General features: G+C 53.8%; 2 protein-coding genes across 2 annotated transcripts in view; one reads left to right on the forward strand and one right to left on the reverse strand.

Annotated features, from left to right (window-relative positions):
- The window catches only part of CHUK (component of inhibitor of nuclear factor kappa B kinase complex), a 39179-nt gene extending 38196 nt beyond the window's left edge, over nt 1–983 (forward strand). The window contains exon 21 of the mRNA XM_077351023.1: nt 269–983. Within this exon, the coding sequence (XP_077207138.1) occupies nt 269–295 (27 nt within the window). The 3' untranslated portion in view covers nt 296–983. The remainder of the gene's footprint in view (nt 1–268) is intronic.
- A 1799-nt stretch (nt 984–2782) lies between these two features.
- Nucleotides 2783–18133, reverse strand: ERICH6B (glutamate rich 6B). Its single transcript, XM_077351025.1, has 9 exons — nt 17553–18133; nt 16765–16878; nt 13642–13796; nt 12791–12855; nt 12109–12236; nt 10615–10703; nt 8590–8742; nt 5230–5458; nt 2783–3174 (listed from the first exon to the last, which is right to left on the reverse strand). Exons 1-9 carry the CDS (start codon nt 17640–17642, stop codon nt 2923–2925), a joined length of 1275 nt encoding a protein of 424 aa, XP_077207140.1. The 5' UTR covers nt 17643–18133; the 3' UTR covers nt 2783–2922.
- Between the last annotated feature and the right edge of the window lie 2062 nt (nt 18134–20195).

Below are 20195 nucleotides of genomic sequence, written 5' to 3' on the forward strand. Positions count from 1 at the left end.
CCACAAATCCTCCCTCCCTCCTTCCCTCCCTCCCCTCCTTCCTTTTATTTCTGCACCACCCTCCCATGAGGCTGACGTTAGGCTGGCTGCTTGCTGGAAGTGTCTCAGTTCACTCAGTTATGGATTAGTAACTTGCCTTTCTGCTGCTGCAGAATAAAAACCGTGTCTGGTGTTGATCTTTCACGTCAGTTTAATAGGAAACAAGGATCTTAACAGCTGCCTCCCTGCAGGGGGTGAACACAAGTGACTGAGCTCTCTTTCCTTCCAGAGTCTGGACTGGAGTTGGCTCAAATAGTGGCCAGCAGAATGCCAGAGGCAGAGGACTGTTGCCACCTTTTGGCAGAGCTGATGGGCTGCAGTGCCTGATGCGCATCGCTTCCATCCTGAATTGATCATCAGGCCTCGAGGGCTGCTGCAAACCCTGGGGCCACCTGTGGCTGCAGCTTCGTTCCTCCACCCCTGTGTCTGAGTGGCCCCTGCGCTCGTGAGAGCAGGGTCCTCAGCTGCCGTGACACCAGCCACAGTTTCCCCCTCCCTCATTGGCAAGAGCAAGATGGAACTAAGGGCGCTGCCGGAGAACCCAGGTCAGAGGTCGAGGCGGTGTCCCTGCCTGGTCACCTGCAGACCCGCAGCACACCTCAGCCACGGCTGGCCCTCCTGCTTGGCACGAAGCGAGTGCACCGTCCGGATGGAGGAGCTCCTGCCTCGGAGCCCAGGGTGGGAAACACGGGAAGCGGCCTGCCAGAGTGTCCCAGAGTGCCTCACTGAATCCTATGGAGAGGCAAAGGCAAGCGAAGGCGGGCAAGGAGCAGCCCCTCGTCAAGAAGCCCCTGTGCCTTTTCTCCAATCAGGGCTTGTCTTCCTTTGAAGCATCATTGGATACCTTTTCTTCTATTTTAGCTGTCTTGATTTTGGGGGATTTTAAAATGCTTTATTACGTGTCCTCGCCTGAAGGGCAAAGGTTAATAAATCGTCTCTCAGCACTGGACTCGGCTTGGCTCTTTCCTAGCAGCAGCCAGACTGCTGGAGATTCAGTGGGAGGCTCGGTTGGTGCCGTTGAGGACGTGGCTCTGCCTTTGCCGTGGGGCAAGAAAGTCCAGCTGCAGAGGCCGTTGGACCGAGAGAGTGGAGGACATTCGGCCACACAGTTGATGCCACGGGGGAGGGGGGAATGCTGCGTGGCAGACTGGGTCTGCAAGGAAGGGCCACAAGGGGCAAACAGAGGCACATCCCTTCCTGCCCACCCACCCACCGTCTGCCTACATTTACAGAATCAACATCAACCATATTTTTCTAATTTTTTAAAATTTAGAAACAGCTATTTGCAAAATAGATCTCTGAGTAATACATAGCATTCATTCAGTGAGAATCATGAGCTATGAATAAAGAAAATTGTGTTTCATAATTGAGTAAGATAAACAGAATAAAAGAGCCTCTTGTGGCGCAGAGTGGTAAGGCAGCAGACATGCAGTCTGAAAGCTCTGCCCATGAGGCTGGGAGTTCGATCCCAGTAGCTGGCTCGAGGTTGACTCAGCCTTCCATCCTTCCGAGGTCGGTAAAATGAGTACCCAGCTTGCTGCTGGGGGGTAAAGGGTAATGACTGGGGAAGGCACTGGCAAACCACCCCATATTGAGTCTGCCATGAAAACGCTGGAGGGCGTCACCCCAAGGGTCAGACATGACCCAGTGCTTGCACAGGGGATACCTTTACCTTTTTTTAAAAACAGGATATAAATAAGTTTGCCAGTTTATTAAATTGTCATAAATCATACACCTGGATTAGCTTGCCCCCAAAAAACACATGGTCCGAAACAGAAAATAGACCTACACCTATTTAATTAGCAAACAGGGATTTATAATGCTGATTCTCTAATCAACATTTCAAAAGCGTAAGCATTTTAGAAACAAAAATGGAAACTCCATGTGAGTAAAGGTTTTTTTGTTGTTGTTTGTTTTTTTGTAGTACATCTTTTTAAACTCTGGAGGGGATCGAGGGAATCCTGCCTTGGCGGCCTTTTTGGTGGGGGCAGGGAGAGGGAGAGGGCGGTGGGCGCTGCCCTTCTCTCTGCCAAGCCCACGCGTGCTTTCCTGGGAAGCAGCTCTGTCCTCCGTGGAGTCGGCTGGCGAGGGGAGCGGGAGGGGCAAGAATGGCTCAAGTGGCGAGGGAAGGGCTCACTGCACGTGCTCAGAGCTCCTCTTCCCCCAGGGTACAGCCTTAGTGCTGAAAGGCCCTGAGGGCACCTTGCCACAGACCTGCTCTGGAGCCGTGACGAGTGCCAGGCAGACTCAGGCCTGCCGTGGGAGAATTGCTTGGTGGCTTCTGGCCAGCCACTCGCCCTCCGCTGAACGTGCCTTGCAGAGTTGTTGTAAGGATACAAGAGAGGGGAAGGGGACTGTGCAAGCTCTTTAAGGCCCCAGCTGGGGAGAAAAGCAGGTGCACGTGGAGGTAAAGGAAACCGAAATTAAACAAGGAGCTAGCCGTGACAGTCTGCTGTAACAAACCCCAAACGAAGCCTGTTCCACTGAGAAGGCCGCCTTAGGGTCGCATCGCTGCTCCTCACACAAGCAGTCACAGAATCCCACAGAGGGAAAGCTACCAGGCAGTGGGGTCGGACGGCAGCCCCCGCATTCCGGCACCAACAAGAAGGTCAGCAGAGCAAGCAAGGCAGGCCTAGAGCAATGGGGGGGTGGGGGGTTGTCCCTGTTGTCCTCAAGAGCACTTGTACGCCCCCCCCCCCCCAGCAGTGCGTTTTCAGGAATTGCAGAGAGTGGGAAGAAGCCGGTGGGCAGAGCGCCCCTCTCCCTTGTGCCGCTGCAGGGTCAGGCTCGTCCTGCTCAACCCAAATGACCCCCCGGCTGGACCAAGCAGGAAGCAAAGCGGAGTTTTATTTGTGCCGTGCTGAGCCGGCGCCGTGGCTGGCCCTAGCTCAAAGAGTCCCAAGATGGGTTTGGGGACTCGGGTGCTTTTCTTTGCCGCCAGCGTTTCAGGCGAAGGAGGATGGTGGCTGTCAGCTCCAGGCTCAGGCTCTCCTTCCGCAGAAGGCTGCCCCCCAGCTTCAGGCCTTTGCGCAGCTCATCCAGGAGCGTTTTGATCTGCCGGGCCTTGGCCTGGCTAACAGACATCCGCGGCTTCTTTGGCCACTGCAGAAAGGGCAGCATCGAGGGATCTTCCAGCTGCAAAGCCACACGGGGGGGGGGGAGGGGGGGAGTTAGTTTCGTCACAAACCTTGCCGATGCCCCAGAGATTCCAGGGGTGCATTTTGACCCCGAACGGAGCTGGCCTTGTGCACACGCGAGGTGGGATCCTCCAGATGGTGTCCGTGGGCAGCGTGGCCCCTGCGGATGGCTGTCCTGGCCACAGCCAAGTGGTTTGAGGAAGTGGGTGGGACGGGGGCTCCTGTCCAGCAGGGCCTCTGGCCACTGGAGAGGTGACTGGCCATACTGGTTAGGATGACACCCTTTGAGTAGCAGTGGCCTCTCTTTCGTGCCTCTCGCTCCCCAGGGTACTTTGTAGCTGCCCCTCTCCCCCGCACTCGGGCTGCTTTGTGTGGTTCTGCTTCCTGTGGCAACCGTTTTGCGGCTGCACACACAGAATTCCAAAGGAGCCCACAGGTTTAAAACAGAAGAACACACAAAGACTACTGCTGGATCCAACCAGCACTGCATCTTGTGCAGCATCCTGGCCAACCAACTCATCCGGAAGGCCAGAAGCTGAGGCCTTCCCTGAGGTGGCCTCCAGGTTCAGGGATTCAAAGGTGCCTTCGGAGGTTCCCCACAGTCACCACGGACAGGAGCCACTGATAGACGTATCTTCCGTGAATCTATAAGAACCCTGCTGCATCAGGCCAGTGGTCCAGCATCCGTTCCCACACAGGGGCCAACTAGTTCCTCCGGAGGGCCGGCATTGGGGCTTAGAAGCCGAGGCTCCTGTCCCACCCCTAATCTCACAAGGTGTGAGTAGCTGGGGGTCCTGGAGAGTACAGCTGCCAGAGATGCTCGCCTTTTAGCAAGCTCTAATCTGGGAGCAGATCCAGGGGGGGGGGGGCTCCTTTGTTTGAAGCAGCAGAACAACATCTGAGTCCAGCCCTGGACCAGCCCAGTTTCCTTCAAGCCCTTGGCTCCTTCCTCTCTCTGGCCTTGATCACTGAGGGTTGATTAGCTTGGCTGCTGCTGCTGCTGGCCCTGGGCGGGTTTGCTCTGCTGTGACACTGGTCCTCAGGTCCCACTTTGTGGAAATGCCGGGGAGCCGTGCAGAGAGGGAGGCCATCCTCCAGGCAGGACCTGGGGATCCCCTGGAACTACAGCTCATCTCCAGGCTACACTGAGATGCGAGGCCGGGGAAATACCTGGCTATTCGGGGGATGGAGCAGGGTTGCAGGAGGGGAGGGAATTCCATGGGGCACAAGGCCACAGAGTCCATCTTCCAAAGCAGCCAGTTTCTCTGGGTTTACTGATCTCCATCACCTGGAGATCTCCAGCCATCACCTGCAGAGTGGCAACCGTTAGACTACAGCGATCAATTATCCTGGAGAAAGTAGATGCTTTGTAGGGCGGAGTCTGGGGAATTAGGCTCCCTTCCCAAATCTCCGGGAGTTTCCCAACCTGGCTTTGCCCCCCACCCCCACCCCCACCCCGTGTACAAGCTCCGTGGTCCAAGGGAGAAGCCACAGCTCCTTCCCTGGAAGTCTGAAGGGAGACAATCGCCACTTCCGAAGGCGTGTCTCTATCTGGAGAGAACTTCTACTACGTCAGGGACCTTCCTCCTTGAGGTCCTGGATTTCTAAATGAAGGGAGCAGCCTTGCATGGAGGCCCACTGACATGCAGCTCTTCTGCCTCCTGCTCGAAGGTCTCCAGTCCAGGAAGGACTCCACCATGTGCTTCGCTGAATAGATAAGAAGAGTTTCGGCTTCTGAATTTCATTTCCGTTTGGGAGGGGTAACCTTTCCAGCCTCCTGCACGTGCGGTTGCCAACATTCAGGTGGGGCCTGGGGATCTCCTGGAGTTATGACTGATGGCCACACTAAGGAGACCTGTCCCCCTGGAGGACACATCCCTGCTGAGGCCCTCCCCTCCGTCCCCAAATCTCCAGGACTTTCCCAGTGCAGAGTTGGTGGAGAAGTGGCTGCCAAGGAAGCCCCGGCCATCCCCTGGCCCTGACCAGCCCTCCCCGGAGTGGGACCATGGCCCAGGCCCCGTGGCTCACTGCCCTGGAGGCAGCCAGCACTTACCTTGAGCCTGGCCCCGACATTCAGGTGGATGCAGCTGTGCAGCTTCTCAAAGGTCAGCAGAATCCGGTCCTGGGCAGTAATCTTCACATGGATGTAACTATTTAATTGGAGGCTGATGGGCTGGAAGGGCGGGGCGTGGATGTGGCGGGAGGCATCCCACCAGCACCAGCGCTTCTCCTGAAGACCCCTTTCATCAAAGGAGGAGCCGTGGCAGAGGTCCAGGTGCACCCTAGGGGGAGAGGCCAAAGGAAGACGCCAGGAGGAAGCCCCTGCCTGCTGCCCGGAGGGCCACCCTCAACAGGAGCCACTCACTCACTTCCTTTCCACTCCACCTCAACCCCTTTACCCTCTGAATGAGGCCAGGCAGAGAGGGTGTGACTGGCTGAAGGTCACCCAGCAAGGTTCTTGGACAAAGTGGGGATTTGAACCTGGGCCTCCCTTATCTCCGGAAGAGCTACCAAGAGCCCCCCTGGGCCCTCAGGCAAGGATTCTACGTGCCCCTTTTGGCCTTGATCCGGGCCAAATTCTAATCCTTCGGTGTGTGTTCAGAACAAAAGCATCTGCCTGCCTGTATTCATCTGTTTACTTCATTCGTATCCCGCCTGCCCTCTTCTTGGGGACAGGGTTGGACAATGTCTGCAGAGTTTGGAGGCAGAGCCTGAGGAGGGTGGGGACGCAAACCCGCTTCCACCCGCCTCTCCTTCATTTTATCCTCACAACAACCCTGTGAGGGAGGTTAGGTCGACAGAGTGTGGTTGACCCAAAACCTCCCAGCAGGCTTCCGTGGCAGAGTGGGGATTTGAACCGGGGTTCCCGACGTCCTCATCCGACACATTAAGTGCCACACCGCCCTGGCATGGAGAGCTCCTCCAAGAAGAAAGCCAGGAGGCTTCAGTGGCCACCATGCCAGGGCTGACGCGAAAAGGCCCTGGTGAGACCAACCACCCGCGCCCCGTGCTATTGGCAGCAGAAGCGCAGGGGCTATGTCTGCAGCCGGCAGGCCCACCCCAGGAAATAAAGCCGGACACCAGCCCACAAGGGATGAAGGAAGCGGCTGCTCCAGAAGTGAGGGGAATGGGGACACCCAGAGTCAAGTGGTCTTCATGAGAGGCAACATGGAGTAAGAGGGCTTTATGCCAATAAAAGGTTACTGACTGACTGACTGACTGACTGGAGTAAGAGGGCTTTTACGCAACCTGCCATGTGCCTCTAATGCTGAGAATCCCCAACTCGGCACAGATGGGGTGACACATCTCAGCCAGACCAACCTCACAGGACTGTTGTGAGGATAAAATGGAGGACAGCAGAATAACAGCTTTTGGGAACCCATTCCCCCAATAACAACATCCATAAAAACTACAACAAAATTCCCGTAAAACGATTAAACAACCCAAGCAATAAAACGCAACCGTCTATACATGACCCACCAAGACTGAGCGTGATATTTGTCATATGTCTATATTTAAGTCTTAGATTGCATCCTCTGCCAAAGTAGCCTTTAAAAGGCTATGAGATTATATCTCTCCAGTCCCAGTGATAATATCCCCCAGTGCCTGAACTGGGAGTTCCACATATATAACCAGCATGGGGTCAAGAGTGACAGCTTCTAATCTGGCGAGCCAGGTTTGATTCTCTGCTTCTCCTCCACTTGCTGCCAACTGGGTGACCCTGGGCTCATCACAGTCCTGATAGAGCTGTTCTCTCAGAGCAGTCCTGTCAGAGCTCTCTCAGCCCCACCTCCCTCATAGGGTGTCTGTTGGGGGAGAGGAAATGAAGGCGATTGGAAGCTGCTTTGAGACTCCTTGAAGTAGAGAAAAACAGGGTATAAAAGCAAAATCTTCTTCTAAAATAGATTAATGTTCCATTAGCAGGAGCATCCTTTTAGTACTTTGTGAGGTTATGGGGAGGCATCATCCCCCTTCCGTTCATAATATTATCAAAAAATTGCTGCTGTACTAAGTACATTGTGTTGCCAAGCAGGATAGGGATGAGACAGACTTGAGACCAAGAAGTGAAAATAAGGGGGGGGGTGGAAAATTAGGTAGAGGAAAAGAGAAACTAATGAGAAAAATGTGGGAAAGAAATGAAGGAAAAGAGAGGGAACGGTTGTTTTATTTTGTTCGCTCCTTTGGCAAGATCTGGCTGAACTGGATGGAAGGAAAGGCACAGGGAGCAGAGGGACCGCAGCAGCCCCCGGCGGGCTCCCTTGTGCTGCTCTAGGGCTGGCTGTGCTGAGGGGCTTCTGTTATGCTCCAGATTCCCAGCACCCCCAGCAGCTGCAGCCAGAGCTGAACCCAAAATAATGAGTTAAAATAAGGGGACAGACCTTGGGCGTGGGGGGACATGGCATGAGGCGGGTTCTGAGGGCACCACACATTTTGTCCCCCCAGGGCCCCCCCCCATTGGAGGTCCTGATCCTCTCACCCATGGCACTGTCCAGCCCGGCCAAGGCCCCTCGATGGCACCACAGTGGGGGGTTCAAAATGGCAGCCGGGGAGAGCTCTCCCCCCCTGTGCCTGCCATTCCTGGCTCCGAGAGAAGAGGAAAGAGAATTTTGCTGTATACTTTTAAAGAAATGTCTACCCTTCTCTGGGCAGGCTGACCTGCCCCCTCCCAAGTGGCCAGGGATGGGCCTGGGAGGCTGGGAGGAGAGGGTCCTCTGCCATTTAAGTGTGACCTGCTGACATCTCTTCCTGGAACCTCCCGGCCTGAAAATATTCCAGCGGTACCTCCATGGCCAAAAGGCTGAAAAGGGCCACTAAACCACACGACCTCTTAGACCCTCCCCAAACTCTGCCTCCAGATTGGTAGGAATTTTCCAACTCTGTGGCAGCAACTCCCAGTCTAAGAATCCTTAGCCCATAACAAAGCCAAACTCCAATAAGAAGCAGGCTCAAAAGTTACTAGAATGATGATGCATTCAAAGGAGCCAAGTAGGTGAACCAGTTTGTGTTTGCATGTGTGTGTGTGTGTGTGTGTTTGTATCAAGACCTAGACTCCCCCCCCCCCCCCAATTGGGTTACTTTCGGCGGATTAAAGAGTAAAGATCAAGCCCTCTTTGCACTCCTGGGTCTATTATTGCATAGGATTTGGTTGCTTCTTCACCGCGGAGCATCTTGGTGGGTCATGTATAGACGGTTGCGTTTTATTGCTTGGGTTGTTTAATTGTTTTACGGGAATTTTGTTGTGGTTTTTATGGACGTTGTTATCCGCCACGCACCTTGGCGGGAGTGGCGGGCTATAAACTTAATAAATAAAAAAAGAGGTAAAGAGCTACACAAACATTACTGGCCAAGCTAGTATACAAGAGAGGGGCCACTGCGCAAACTCAGGTGTCTGGGCAGTGCCCGTTCCGCTTACCTGGGGGTTCCGTTGGGGAAGTAACACGCAGCGTATCCCTGGTTGGTGAAGAAGGCCCGCAGCCTCTGGGAAGGTCCGTCAGCCAGAACGACGTACGTGAACTGAACTTTCTCTAAATAGGTAATGAGGACAGCAACATTTCCCGAGGGGTAGCGGATTGAGAGCTAAGGAAAAAATCTGGACCCTTAACAGGAGAACACCAGGAAACCTGAGAATCATAGAATCGTAGTGTTGGAAGGGTCATCGAGTCCAGCTCCTGCCTGTTCCACTGAGGAACCACTCTGACCCTCAGGAACTTCTTCCAGTCGTTTAACCGAAAATTCTTTTGAACTAATTCCCTCCCATTGGTTCTGGTCCACCCTTCTGGGGCAACAGAACACAACTCTACTCCATCCTCTGTGACATCCTCTCAAGTACTTGGAACTACATTTTGCTACTCGGCTGGCTGATGCGTAGGCAAACATTTGCACCCCTTCCCACCCATTTCTCCATGGCAATGTCATCTGCATGGGTGGGTGGGCTAACTCAGATGTGGGATGTCATGTCTCCCTCCAAAACGCAGGTCCTGTGGCTGGGCAGGAAGGCAGCAGGACAGGAAGCATGTCCACCCACCTTGGCCAGGTGCAGCTTAACATCTTGCCTTAGGCCAGGAATTTGGGGGTGCTTTTGGATGCCTCCTGATCAGTGGAGGCTCAGGTAACAGGAGTAGCCCACACAGCATTTTAACACCTGCGACAGGTGAGACTAGTAGTGCCCTGCTTCCCCTTGGACGGCTCACCTCCAGACTGAACTTCTGTAACTTTCTCTACGCAGGCCTGCCGTTGTCCTTGATCTGGAAACTGCAACTGGTGCCAAATGCAGCCACAAGGGTCCTCACGGGAACATCTTGGAGGGCCCACATCCAGCCTGTGCTGAGGCGGCTGCATTGGTTTCCGGTTGCAGCCTGGATCAGGTTCAAGGACATCTGTGGCTTGGGCTCTATGTATTTGAGGGACCGCTTGCCTCCTTATGCCCCCCACAGGGCTCTTCGCTCTGCAGGTGCTAATCTGATGGAAGTCCCCAGCCCCAGGGAAGCCTTCTTGGTCCCTGCCCCAGCCTGGTGTAATGAGCTCCCGTGTGGAGCTGCTGTCACAGTCCCGCAGGCCTGCAAGGTGGAGCTCTTCCGCCAGGCGTTTGGTTGAGGCCAGAGCAGGAAGATAAAGGGCCCCTTGTCAGGCAAGGCGGGATCATCAGGCGCTCCTTATGCCTCCAGGAGAGTGGCTGTCTGGCTGTTTCGGGGGCAGTGGTGTCATGGCTGGTCGCCATGTTGGATTGTCTGTATGCATGGGGGGTTTATTTGGGGGCCATGGCTTCCAGAAGGCCCCAGGTTCAGTCCTCAGCTTCTCCAGTTAAAGGAACCGGATCATAAATGATGTGAACAACCTCTGCATGAGACCCTGGAGGGCCGCTGACAATCTGAGCAGACGATGATACTGATTTTGATTTTGGCCTGAGAGTCTCAGAGGGGGGCTTCGTGGGCTCCTGTGCTCAATCCCCTTTCCAGAACAAGGGATTTTGATTGAGATCATGCTTTCCCATAGGCCACGAAAAGTAGCCTAATCTTATATTCGATGGGTTGCAAGTAACTACTACTGTCCCCAAAGGTCAGACAATTTCCTACCAAGGTCTGTGTAGCTCTGGAAGCCCCTTGGTGTCAGAGTGTGACCCAGCGGGGCTTTTGGCATGCAGAAACTGCGACCTGCCACTGACCCGCAGCCCCAGCTGTGTCTCTCTCATGCCCTGTGCCTGACCTCTCCTTGAATCTCAGCTGCCACATGGGCCGCGTTAGACTGTGGGCCTCAGCATGCCAACAACCGGGCACATGTTATGGCTGGATGCAAGCCAGGGGAAAAGTAAGTTCTGCATGTCTTGTTAGACCCAACCTCAGTCGGTGAGAAGTACCATCCAATGGGAAGAGGGGGTTTCCCAGTGAGTAAGAGCACGGGAGACACTTCCTGTGTCCAAAAGACCTCTGGCGCTGGATACTAAACCTGGCCCGTTCCATCTGGCAGAAGGAGGAGGAATATCTTTCCGTCTGGGTAATATTTTTTCACAGGGCTGGTGGGGTGGCAAATCTGAATGAGAAACACAAGAAGGAAGTGGGAATTGGGCGGGGGGGGGGAGGGGAGGTATGGAAAGACCCAGCAAGAGGCCTGCTGTGGGGTGAGAGTGTGGGTGTGAGATTTAGTACAAGAAATGTGCCTGCCCATGAAAGCTTGTGCCCAGAATTGGACGTGTGGGGCCTAAAGTGCCCCTGGGCTCAAACTTGCTCTGCAGAGCAGCTGTGGGCCGATCCTCCCCCCCCCCCCCCCCCGCTCCCCGAGTGATCCCAGTTCCCGACAGAAAGGATCTTGTTCCACACGCTACCCGCCTCCAGAGGAACTAGGACTGTTTGGGTTGGGGGGTTTCGCCCAGAAGCCTGCGTAGCCTGGCTGAAGCAGGGCCCACTGGAGCCTGGGAGCCAAGAAGGCCAGCCGTGGGGGGGACTTGGAAGCAAGGCCAGAGGGACTCCGCAGGGGAAGCAGCGGCAGAACAGCTCTGCTCCTGGGGCGCTCTGGAACTGGGGCTGCCCCTGCCCACTCAACGGCAGCACCTTCTCAAAAACGAAGTGCAGAATCACGGAGTTCCTCAGCAAGGATGGCATCCCTGCTCCTGGCTACTGGAAGGCAAGGAAGGGACGCTGTGCCCTGGGGGCGGCCTGGGCAGGCCCAGTTGGGTACCTCTGCCAGCTGCCTCTTGCTGGAATCGCTATCAGCACAAGTAAGTTGGGGAAGCTGGTTGAAGCAGCAGCATGGCGCAGGCCTGGCCTCTGCAGAAGCAAGGAGCAGCCGTGAGGCTCCCAGCTCTCTCCATAGGTCGTCCTGCCAGCCACAGGGGCTTACAGTGTGTTTTTTGGTAACTGCTCATTAAGCTTTTGTGCTCCATAAAAAGACTGAAGCAGACAAATAGGATACCTGTATATGTAAATAACCATCCACTAAAGAGTTCTCTCTCATAAACCTCAAAGCGCTGTGAGGAAATCTTTGCCTCCAATGACTGCATACTCTCAAAGACTCGGCTACCCTGCAGCCCTGTTTCCCTGGAGGGTCCCGGGAGCCAGCCAAGTCAAAAGCCCCAACCCCTCTAGGGAAAGAGCTGAGGGAGGACGAGGGTGGACAAGGAGCAAAGCAGGCCCCAAAGCATGGTGACCATCCGGGGCCGGGCTGGCCAAGGGGGAGGGCATCCCAAGACTGACAGGGTCACCAGCGGCTGTCCTCGGGGCTTCCCCCAAGCAGCAGGCAGGCCCGAGGATCCTGGCTGGGAGGGCGCAGGGGCTGGACAGCTGCCCGTTCCCCCCTGGACTGGGACTGCTGCATCCGAGGGCGCCAGAAGCAGAGGCCTGGCCCTACGGGAGGTGGCCCTTTGTGCTTAGAGGGAAGCGGAGGGCCAGCCGGGGGCAGCACGGCATTCCGCTGGAGGAGCCCATCCCAACCGGCCCACCTTCACTTGCTCCGGCTTGAACTCCCGATCTATCTTCAGCACTTCCTTGGCACGCGGGCGTCTCTTAACGGCAGCAGCCGGGGGCTGTTTGGGACTGTGGTCTGACAATTTGTATCCCACTCTGACCCCTGGAAGCGTTTGAGGAGGACAGAAGTCAGTCGCTTGCGGGGACACGTCTGCCCAAGGCCCTCCGGGAAGAGCTGCCTGCAATCCCCACTGCAGGGAAGCCGGAGCCGGACATGCTGCCGGCCCCCCCCCCTCCTGTTTCTGCCCCCCCACCTACACTCCCCCCCCCCGTGACTGGAAGGGAGGAGACATTTCCCCCTCCTCCCATTGAGAAATAGGGAGCTGCTCAGTTGGGAGGGATTTCCTTGGGGAAATATGTGAAAAAATCTGGTTTGAGGAGGGTGAGGGTTGCCAACTCAGAACTGGGAAATTCCTGGAGATCTGGGGGTGGGGCCTAGGCTTGGGGCTTGGGGAGGGCAGTGACCTAAAGTTGCCATTTTCTCCAGGGAAATAGACTGGTGTCACCTGGAGATCACTTATAATTCAAGGGGCTCTCCAGACCTTGCCCCAGGGGTGCAGTGAGTTATGGGGACGTTGCAGGCCCCGGAGGCTGGAGGGCTGGCCAAGAAGGATGGGGGGATGTGGAGCCCAAGAGGGACGCTGGGCCGGTACTCACATGGACCAAGCCTCATGTATTGCTCAAAGACATCCTTGTAGTTCTCAATCCCGTGTTCATGGAGCCTGGGAGAAGGACCCAACAAGCACTTGGCAATGCCAGACTCGGCAACGGACACCTTGTGTCATGAAGAACGGCTAAAGCAGCCCCCCCCCTCCCCACGGTGCCTGCCCAGACCTCCCCTGCGCTTCCCGGGTGGCTCTGGAGGGTGGGGGGGGGGGACAGGCGCGGCTTCTGATTGGGGCCCCGGAGATCCGAAGGGCCCTGCAGATTCCTTAAAGGGTTGCCTTGGCAGCAGCCTCAAGGATCCCCAGTGGATTCCACACGGTGCCAGTGGTTTTGTGGCTGGTTTGGCCTTATGGCTCCAACCCCCGTACGGTGTGGGAATGCCACAGGTGCAGCTCAGCAAGGCTAGGGGCCCTGGTGGGGGGAAGATGCTGTGCTGGAGCAAGGATGGTGCTGGAGAGCTTACAGTTGCCAACTCTGGGTGGGGAAGTTCCTAAAGCTTTGGGAAAGGATCCCGGAGAGGGAAGGGAAGGGGCCTCCATGGGCCCTTAGGAGGCCACACACTCCAGAGCTGCTGCTTTCTCCTGGGGGAACAGATCTCTGCAGTCTAGAGTGGGACAGTCTCAGCAAGTGGAGTAAGACATAGGGTTGGGAGAGGTTTGGAGATTCCGAGGGGAGGGGAGGGGCTCAGGAGGGCGTGATGCCAGAGAGGATCCCACCCTCCCAAGTGTCACTTTCCTTCCGTTGCCTGGAGATCAGATGTCATCCCAGGAGAACTCCAGGCCCCACCTGGAGGCTGGCAATGCTATGTGAGTGATGAGCTGGGCCCAGCAGGTGCCACTTACTCTTCCATTAGGACATTCCTGGTCTTGCACTGGAGGGCGTTTTGTGAAAGGCGTGGGTGAGGACTGATGTCTATTTCACCTTCGGGGGTCTGTGTTCCCATGAGTTCCTGCATCACACACTTTAAGATCTCCTTGTAGGTCCGGCAACAAGGCACCTGTGGAAGACAGAAGCCCAAAGAGGGCTGAGTCCCCAGCCTACCTCTGGATGTGGCTTTCTGGCCAGAGATGCACACACCTCCCTTGTGAAGGACAGCAGCTCCCTGTTGGAAAAGGGGCATCTTTCATGCCCCACGTATGCCTTCTCTGGCTTAGTGCAGTGAGCATCTTCATGCTACACCTGGGGTGTGGCAGTGGCTCACCTGGCCTCTTTCCTCCATTTGCACTTATTCATTGACAGCCTGCTTTTCTACTCCGCTGGGACTCCTAGCAGCATTTAGAACTTCATGGTTCCCATCACCATGTTCTCACAACAGCAACCCTGTGAGCTGGGATGGACAGGGAATTTGTGATGGGCCCACAGTCACCTGGCAAGCTTCCACATCAGGAGTGGGGGTTCGACCTCTCGTTGGCCAGGATGGTAGCCTGCCCCTTCATCCGCTGATCCACACTGGCTCTCGAGAACCCACAAGCATTTCTTTAGCCGTCCCCCACAGAGAGTGGCTCTCTCTAGCCAAAGTGGACAAGTTGCTGGGTTCGGTGAGGGTGGCCACCTGGATCTCTGTCCATCTTAGCTGCTCAAATTGGGTGACCAGAGGATGGGAGGCCCCCGAGGGAGATTATAAATCTGACATCTGGGGAGGAGCCAGAGAGGGGCAGGATGCTGAAGGAGGCGGTGGATTACCCCCTGCTAAAAAAACCAGCACTTGATCCGCGGGACCCCACCGACTACCGCCCTGTCTCGCATCTTGCGTTTCTGGGGAAGCTGGTAGAGAGGGCCACCACAGATCAGCTCCCGGCATTCTTGGATGAAACTTTGGCCCCTGAGCCATACCTGTCGGGCTTCCATCCTGGCCATGGGGTGGAGACCGTGCTGGTCACCTGGATGGATGATCTCTGGCACCAGCTGGGTCAGGGCAGTTTTGCTATCTTCACGTTGGCTGCGTTTGACACGGTCGGCCATGAGTTGTTAGCCCACCGCCTAGCTGGGAAGGGATTCAGAGGACAGCCGTACAGTGGCTGATCTCCTTTCTCCAGAACTGGACAGAAGGGATGGTGGTGGGATTACCATATGGGCCAATACTTTCCCCCATGCTCTTTAACATCCACATACACCCTCTGGCCCAACGGGTACATAGCTCTGGGCTGGGTTGTCACAGTATGCAGATAACACCCAGTTCTATCTCCTCATGGATGGACAGGTGGATGGACTTTCCCCCAGAAACATTTGCCAGGTCTTTGGAAGCAGTGTCTGGGTGGCTCAAGCAGAGTCGCCTGAAAGTCAACCCCTCCAAGATGGAGGTCCCATGGCTGGACAGAAGGGGGCAGGATCAGGCAGTGCACCTCCCCTTCCTGGATGGGGTGCAGCTTGAGGCTGTACCTACTGCCAGGAATTTGGGGCTGATTTTCAGTGCCTCCCTACTCGCTAGAGTAGAGCAGGTGGCATTTTTCCATCCACGCCAAGCCAGGCTACTAGCACCCTACCTGTCCCCGGAACATCTGGCCACTTTGATCCAAGTAATGATCACTTCTGTAACTCTGTAACTCGTTCTGTGTGGGCCTTTCCTTGTCCGGAAATTACAGTTGGTGCAAAATGTGGCTGCTCGGGTCCTCTCTGGGTCATACTGAAGGGCCCATATCTAACTGATGCTGAGGCAGCTGCATTGGTTGCCAGTTGCATTCCAGATCAAGTTCTAGATTTTGGTATTTTATTTATTTATTTGTTCCATTTATAAAAGTTTAAGGCCATCCACAGCCTGGGCCCTGCATATCTGAGGGATCACTTGTCTCCTTATGCCCCCTGCAGGGCTCTTCGCTCTGTGGGTCTGACTCTGCTGCTGGCCCCTGGCCCCTGGGAGGTGTGCCCGGCTTTGACCCAGGCCAGGACCTTTTGGCACAGGCCCCGACCAGGTGGAATGAGTTCCTGGAAGAGCTGAGGGCCCTGTTGGAGCTATCACAGTCCCACAAGGCCTGAATATGAGGCTCTTCCACCAGGCATTTGGTTGAGGCCAGGTTGTGGAAGATCTGGGGTCCCTCCTCAGGAGGCCCTGAACATCTAGGGCAGGAAGCACCCCCCTGTACCAAAGTTAGCTGGTGGTGAGTGCAGGGATGCTGGACTGGTGAGGGGGGAGGGAGGAACATGGGATTATGCTGTCTGGGAATGAAAGGCTTCTTCAAAAACAACACCTGGGCATCCAGAGGAGGTTGTTGACTGGCAATACATCTTTATAACATTATAACAATATGTCTGGTTTATTTTTTAAAGCTACCCTCATAATGACGGGGTAGCTCTGAGGCAAAGAAAGTGTGTGTGGGGGGGGAGGGATGCGGGAGGTGACCCATTACACAGAGAAATGCCTCGGCCTTCAGAGAAGTGCTGAATGCAACATGGAGAATCTGCTGTTCTCTAGGCCCACCTTGGGTCCCCACCTCTTCTAATTTGTTATCTTGCCTTTTCCCTCAACAGCTAAAACAGCAGAGAGGTGGTTCTCAACCAGATTTGCCACTCTCCAGGTGGGACCTGGAAATCCCCCAGGATTATGACTGGACCCCCAGGGATCCGCTGGAGCTTTGGAGGGTGGCTTGCATGGCATTAACCTCTCCGAGGCCCCTCGCCTCCCCAGCCCCCTCGCTCCAGATTCCACCCTCAGGAATTCCCCAACCAAAAATTGGCTACCCAACCTTTTTTGCTATGGTGCCCTGCCAGCCTACATTTACTGGGTGTAGCGACCCACTTACAAGTCAACCAAGCATGTGCCAACCAACCAGCACTTGGGACGCCCTTGGGTGGGCTCCAGCACCCACCGGCTGGTAAAGGCTGAACAGTACGGGCCCTCCCATCTCTCATTCAGTCTGCACCACAACCCTGTGAGTTCATTCAGGCTGGCAGCCTCAAGCAAAATCATCCATTCAGCCCTTCTGAGGCTAGGATATCCATCGGGAAATAAAGAGGATTCTCGTACGCACAGAGTCCATTTTTTCTGGCTTATCTTCCAGTTCTTCGGGGGTCGGGAAGGGCTTCAGGGCAGTGGCACAGAATTCACAGAATCCGAGAGTGCAGTAGTCAGTGATGTAATGATCCTGGAAGGAGAAAAGCACAAAAGAGATTCAGAAGTCTTTCTTGAAAAAAGGAATTCAGATCCAGGGGCACCTTTAAGACCAACATGTTTTACTCAAAGAATAAGCCTCCATGTGCAGGCACCCTTCTTCGGATGCAGTGAAATGGGCATTACCACTCCAGGCACAGGCAGAGGGGGGGGGGGGGCAACAGATTAGCTTACAGCACTTGCGCCTCCGGCATGCCAATCCCTGTCCCTCTGCAGGGGGGTCAGGCTTGCCTTTGGCCTCTGCATGGATTCCGCTCCCTTCGGGGCTCAGTTTGCTTTCCGTTCACTGTATGTCTGTTTCTTTTAAAGTCCTGTTAGCCTGTTCGTGACTCCCAAGGCAAAGGAATTTCACAGTCCCAACAGAGCCGCCAATTCCTTGTATATCAAATGTGATTCAAAATGGAACTCCACAGGCATGTGAAGTCAAATCAAATATTCATTTATTCTTCTAGTAGTCAATTCTCATTTGAACACAACCAGGACGGGTTCTCGGGTTACTCAATTCCCCATTTTCCCTCAACCGCTAAAACAGGACCTTAGAAATGAACTTTAATTTATGCATCTTGTAGCCTCACAATCACTGAAGAAGACAGGGGAAACGGGGATGGGGAATGGCCCCCCCTTTAGTCCTCCCCCCCCCAATCTCACCTCCGCCATGTGCAGGGACTCCAGCCCCACGTCCACCACACCTTTCTCGGAAGAGTCCGCTTTGGAGTTCCCCAGCAAGGGCATTTCCATGGAGAGGAAGAGGGAGAGAGATGAAAACCCGATTATTCCTCTGCAGAAGATTTCCTCTCTTGCCTCCCACCCCCTTTGAGCAAGCCGAGCCAATGGAGGCGAGAGGACCAGGCAGCCCCTGAAAAACTGACCACATTCGTGGCAGCTGGGCGGGGGGAGCTCTTAGGAGCCACTGCAGTCACTTCTTCAGGTACAGAGATGGTTATCCGAAGGAATGACTGTGTCAAAGCCATGTATTCTTTGGCCATGTTTTTATTTACTTGTAGTCCTTCACTTTAGATTTATAGATTTAGTTTATAGACTGTTTTATGTATTGTTCTTTGTCCTTATGTAAACCGCCCTGACCCCCTTCAAGGATCGCTGCCTTGTTGTGGCAAGGGGGCTTGCGTAGCTCAGTGAAGCTATGAGCTATGCCATGCAGGGCCACCCAAGACGAACAGGTCATAGCTGAGAGCTCTGACAAAAGGTGATCCACTGGAGAAGGAAATGGCAAACCACTCCAGTATCTTTGCCATGAAAACTCTATGGACAGTTCCAAAAGGCAAAACGATATGACGCCGGAAGATGAGCCCCTCAGGTCGGAAGGTGTCCAATATGCTACTGGGGATGAGCAGACGGCTAGTATGAGTAGCACTAGTATGAATGAAGCAACTGGGCCAAAGCCGAAAGGACGCTCAGTTGTGGAAGTAACTGGTGGCGAAAAGACAGTCCGATGCTGTAAAGACTTTTGTTCCATAGGAACCTGGAACGTCAGATCCATGAATCAAGGCAAGCTGGACGTGGTTAAACAGATGACAAGACTGAATATCAACATTTTAGGAATCAGTGAACTAAAATGGACAGGAATGGGTGAATTTAATTCAGATGACCATCAGGTATACTACTGTGGACAAGAATCTCGCAGAAGAAATGGAGTAGCCTTCATAATCAATAAGAGAGTAGAAAAAGAAGTCTTGAGATAAAATCCCCAAAATGACAGAATGATCTCAGTTCGAATCCAAGGCAAACCATTCAACATCACAGTGATCCAGGTCTATGCCCCAACCACTGCTGCTGAAGAGGATGAAGTAGACCAATTCTATGAAGCCCTACAACACCTTCTAGAAGCAACGCCAAAAAATTATGTGCTTATCATCATGGGGGATTGGAATGCTAAAGTAGGAAGCCAAAAGATAACCGGGATAACAGGCAAGTTTGGCCTTGGAGTACAAAATGAAGCAGGGCACAGGCTGGTAGAAGTTTGTCAAGAGAATACAATGGTCATAGCAAATACTCTTTCCCAACAACCCAAGAGACAACTCTACACATGGACAACACCAGACGGTCAACACAGAAATCAGATTGATTATGTGCTCTGCAGCCAAAGATGGAGAAGTTCTATACAGTCAGTAAAAACAAGACCAGGAGCTGATCATGGTTCAGATCATCAGCTTCTTGTTGCAAAATTTAGGCTTAAATTGAAGAAACTAGGAAAATCACTAGGCCACTCAGGTATGAACTAAATCATATCCCTGACGAATATACAGTAGAGGTGACAAATAGATTTAAGGAATTAGATCTGATAGAGTGCCTGGAGAACTATGGACGGAGGTTCGCAACACTGTACAAGAGGTAGCAACTAAAATCATCTCAAAGAAAAAGAAATGCAACAAATCAAAATGGTTGTCTGAGGAAGCTTTACAAATAGCTGAGGAGAGAAGGGAAGTGAAAGGCAAGGGAGAAAGAGAAAGACACACCCAACTGAATGCAGAATTCCAGAGAAAAGCTAGAAGAAATAAGAATGCCTTCTTAAATGAAAAGTGCAAACAAATAGAAGAAAACAATAGAATGGGGAGAAGAGCCTAATGCTGGGAGCGATTGAGGGCAAAAGAAGAAGGGGACGACAGAGAATCAGGTGGCTGGATGGAGTCACTGAAGCAGTAGGTGCAAACTTAAATGGACTCCGGGGAATGGTAGAGGACAGGAAGGCCTGGAGGATCATTGTCCACGGGGTCGCGTTGGGTCAGACACGACTTTGCACCTAACAACAACAACAAAACTGCCCTGAGCCTCCGGGAAGGGCGGCATAATGAATGAATGAATGAATGAATGAATGAATGAATGAATGAATGAATAAATAAATAAATAAATAAATAAATAAATAAATGGTTGTTAGGCCAAGGCAGGCTCATGTCAGCTGGCAGGTCTCTCTGTTGAGCTTAAGAGTTGTGATGGACTTCAGTAAGGCTCAGTTCAGCAACAGGAACACAATAACCACATTTTTCTAAGACTTAAGGAGCCTTCGTTGGCAGTGGGCTCTGCATTGCAATGGCTTCATTTTAGCTACCTGTAAGAAGTGAAGCGCCCTGTAACTGCTTCCGTGTTCCGTGGCCCTGCTGTGGAGAGTTCAGATCAGTGAGCACAATATGTGTTTACGTGAATTGATTTTTAGCCTCTCTCCAGGGTTCCTGCATCTCCTTGAAGCTTCCTTCTGGATTTTAAGGCCAGTGCTTAGACTGCACTCTCTCAAGGCGTGCTCACGTTGGAATCTTATTCAGTGGGACAGGGCAATTC

Source organism: Paroedura picta, chromosome 8, assembly GCF_049243985.1.
Source record: "Paroedura picta isolate Pp20150507F chromosome 8, Ppicta_v3.0, whole genome shotgun sequence".
Taxonomy (NCBI): Eukaryota; Metazoa; Chordata; class Lepidosauria; order Squamata; family Gekkonidae; genus Paroedura; species Paroedura picta.

What these genes read in the sequence shown, in the direction of transcription:
- ERICH6B (XM_077351025.1), bottom strand. Translation starts at nt 17,642, where the DNA reads ATGGAAATGCCCTTGCTGGGGAACTCCAAAGCGGACTCTTCCGAGAAA. An exon ending in AGGAATGTCCTAATGGAAGA is followed by an intron (nt 12,856 to 13,641) that starts GTAAGTGGCACC and finishes TCCTTCTCCCAG; the next exon opens with GCTCCATGAACACGGGATTG. An exon ending in ATGTCGGGGCCAGGCTCAAG is followed by an intron (nt 3,175 to 5,229) that starts GTAAGTGCTGGC and finishes GTGGCTTTGCAG; the next exon opens with CTGGAAGATCCCTCGATGCT.